We start from the raw sequence: 3,872 nt of genomic DNA on the forward strand, positions 1-3,872 counted from the left end.
AAGTTATGGCACTTTTAAGTAAAAAAAATTGAAAAAATATCGAAAATTAGCCATTTTTAAATTTGTAATTTTTTTGGAGGTTTCCCCCATTTACGGGGAACGAGGGCAATTTTTAAGGGTAATGTCTTCGACTAGATACGATTTGTGATCTTTTGACGTATCATTGAAAGAAATCGGTTCGGTGAGAGCTGAGAAAAAGTGGTAACAGACACTAAAAAAAAAAAAACACATCTTAGTAAAACCAATACCTTCTCAGCTTCGCATCGAAGCTAAAATTGGTGGATTATTCTAAAAGCTATATGATCTCCTATTTCCTTATTTATATCCTGGTTAAGATAAAGTATGTCGAATGAAAGATGTACATAAATAGTACTTCTCATGAAAAAATTGTATTGATCCATACATTTTTCAAAAAGTTATAGCATAATAAAGTTAAAAATATAAAATCGAGAATTTTAACATAAAAATATCATTCGGTAGCCATTTTAACCGTGAAGACAAAATAAAGTCCGAAATTTGTTTTTTCCACGATAAAGCATATTACATTAGCTCTAATTTAAGATATATATAAAAGTGTCAGACTTTCCGGAACACTTTTAAAGTTAAGTTGAAAAAGTTTATTTTTTGTAAAAAAGTTGTCATTATTAATCCCTCTCTGTGGGTAGGTAAAGTGTCAGATTTATAAAAAAAATAAATAAACAAATCATAGTAAAATTAATACATACTTATTCTCGTATCGAAATTAAAAATTGTTGTAAAGTCTTAAAAAAACATTTTTTGTACAGCTTAGATAAAGCATGGTCCGAATTTGATAAACATTTAAAACATGATCACTCACAGTTTATGGGTTACTATGAAGGAATGGGACATGATATGGACATGCATTCTAAAATAAAAAGACAATATTTATCTTCAATAAATAGTATTAGAAATTGGCATGGTGTAGAACCTCTTAAACAAAATAATGAAGTAAATAATTTTTAAATAAATAGTAATAAGTAAAAAGTTATTAGCTTTTGGAAACTTATCATAGTATCTTATATTAATTTAGTGTCCATAGAACATTTAGACGACATTTGAGGGTAGCAATACAAACATTTGAAAACTGAGGTCGATCAATTGCACTCTTGCTGATCGAACCATACCTTAAGTCAACCGTTCTTCAATAAAATACAATTTATCTAAGAAATGTAGTGAAAATTAATTTGTATTCAATGACTATGATACTTAATATTGCCTATTTAGTTATTCAAAATATACAATAAGCTTCCTTTTAAAAATCTTTCTCTTTGTCACCGTAATCAGATTCATCATAAGTTTTTACTAGTAATGGGAATTTTTGAATATTTTAAACTATCGAATATCTATTTTAATTATTTTTATAAACATTTTATTCCATTGAAAATTATTAATTTATTATCGTCTAAATGATTTTCGAAATATCTGTCATGATAATTTTTTTATATTAAGTGTAATAGAGTTAAGGTATTAATAAATGAATCGAATGAAACAAGCGGCTTTGTAAAATGGTGGGCTGTTAAAAAAATTTCCTCCGTTCCAGTAAATTTTGAAATGACATACATAATGACATACAATACATAATAAGGTTGGGTTGGGTTTATTAATTTTAATAATTCAAATGACAACTTAAACCTGCGATTCACCTGTTGTAACTCTCGCGTTAGTTATAAAAATGTAAATAGCTTCATAACTAATGGTCATATATCTTATTATACTACATATATTTTTGAACATTTAATTAAAATCGCTCAAGATTATATTTAAAAACTATCTTTTATACTACTAGTATATTAACGTAATTAATACAATAATATGATCTTTAGTTGGATGTTTTTGCACAGTCATATGCAAATTATATTGCCAGGACAGGTCAATGTGATAACGGTCCATTCAATTCAGTTTTTGGATTATTATTCTCATCTCGTCCAGTTTCTAATGATGTAGGAAAAAAAGTACCTTATGAAATATATAAATTTGTTGATGATGATAAACCTTTTGATTTTGAAGCTAATGAGGATGAAATGATTAAAAGTAAGTAATAATAATAAATTATAACTATCCCGTATAAGAATTTTAAGAAACTTTTGAAAATATTTTATTATATATTTTATAATATTCTGGTAACAACATTACAGTTGTTAACAGTAAGACGTACTTGGTTCCCAGTACACAAGTAGTGTAGATATCTGTACTGCACTGNACACAAGTAGTATAGATATCTGTACTGCACTCCGATTAACTGTCACACACCACATATGCATTTAACCGCGCAATTCATATACTTATATAATATTTTTTGTTGTAAAAACGTTAAGGCGTTAAATTTCAAGGTTACAAAACTCAAATAGTTTCTCATTTTTGTATTTCTCACTAATTGCTGGGATAATATATTGTACAGCTACTAATTAGATCAAGAACTTGTTTCTTTGCTGTAATATTTAATTGCTACCTATTAGCATTAATCGCTTTTGTCAACTTGTGATACCTCATATCGTATTAAATACAGTTGAATTTTTGTATAATAAATTGGTATTATTAGACCATGTGTGTGTGTTCCCAATTGTTTTTATTAAGTTTTTAATAAATTGGCAATTGGGCAATTAGTAAGTACTTAACTATAGTTTATTATTTGTGACTTTTTGGTAGCCTTTTTGTAAATTTTTAGAGTGCTTAAACAAGTAAAATTATAGTATTTCAATTGAAACATTAATAGTAAGTGTAGAGTAAAAGGTCGTACGGGCCCTTCTTAAACTACATTAGACAAGTCACACAGATTTAAATTAGAAAATTTTCTTTCCTTTTATTATCTATAGCTTAATAGATTTAAACATATTTTCTGAATAGCTACCAAATTTATCAAAGTGAAGTGTACTAAATAATTTTTTATAATAGCCAGTAAATTATATTATTTTTATTCAACTATTAGACATTTTAGCTTCGATGAGAAGCTGAGAAGGTTAAATTTTATTATGTGTTATTTTTTTGTGTCTGTTACCACTTTTTCTAAGCTCTCACCGAACCGATTTCTTTCAACAATACATCAAAAGATCACAAATCGTATCTAGTCGAAGACATTACTCTTAAAAATTGCCCTCGTTCCCCGTAAATGGGGGAAACCTCCAAAAAAATTACAAATTTATAAATCGCTAATTTTCGAAATTTTTTCAATTTTTAGCTTCGATGCGAAGAAAATGAACATATCAATATAATTTTTTTTTTTATAGATGCTTGATATCTTTACCTATTATTTGGTATATTTTTTTCTTATATCTGACCCTTTACTTGCCCACAGGGGGGGTTTAAAATGACAAATTTTTTCAACTTAACTTTTGAAAGTGTTCTGGAAGGTCTGACACTTTTATATATATTTTAAATTAAAGCTAATGTAATATACTTTATCATGAAAAAAAAAAAATTTCGGACTTTATCTTATCTTTACGGTGAAAATGGCTACCGAATGCTATTTTTGTGTGAAAATTCTCGATTTTGTATTTTACATTTTTAACTTTATTATGCTATAACTTTTTGAAAAATGTATGGATCATTACAATTTTTTTATGAGAAGTAGTATTTATATACTTCTTTCATTGAATATACTATTTTTTTAAATCAGACTTTTTCCCTATATATGGGGGTGCTTCAAATATAAAAAATGCATATAGAAAGTAGTACTTTTTCAACTTAACTTTTGAAAATGTTCCGGAAGGTCTGACACTTTTATATATATTTTAAATTGAAGCTTATGTAATATCCTTTAATTAGAAAAAAAAAATTTGACCTCTGGACTTGTCTTCGTGGTGAAAGTTGACATCAAAGTTAATAAAAAATTACGATTTTTGTAAAATAATTTT

The 3,872-nt window shown here is 26.8% G+C and overlaps 1 protein-coding gene across 1 annotated transcript in view; it reads left to right on the top strand.

The window, feature by feature from the left end:
- Window positions 1–3,872, top strand: part of LOC126902331 (uncharacterized) — a 12,628-nt gene that overhangs the window by 3,896 nt on the left and 4,860 nt on the right. Inside the window, exons 2-3 of the mRNA XM_050679483.1 lie at window positions 786–969; window positions 1,845–2,052. Coding sequence (XP_050535440.1) covers window positions 786–969; window positions 1,845–2,052 — 392 coding nt within the window. The remainder of the gene's footprint in view (window positions 1–785; window positions 970–1,844; window positions 2,053–3,872) is intronic.

Source organism: Daktulosphaira vitifoliae, unplaced genomic scaffold (genome assembly GCF_025091365.1).
Source record: "Daktulosphaira vitifoliae isolate Bord-2020 unplaced genomic scaffold, ASM2509136v1 Scaffold_3, whole genome shotgun sequence".
Taxonomy (NCBI): Eukaryota; Metazoa; Arthropoda; class Insecta; order Hemiptera; family Phylloxeridae; genus Daktulosphaira; species Daktulosphaira vitifoliae.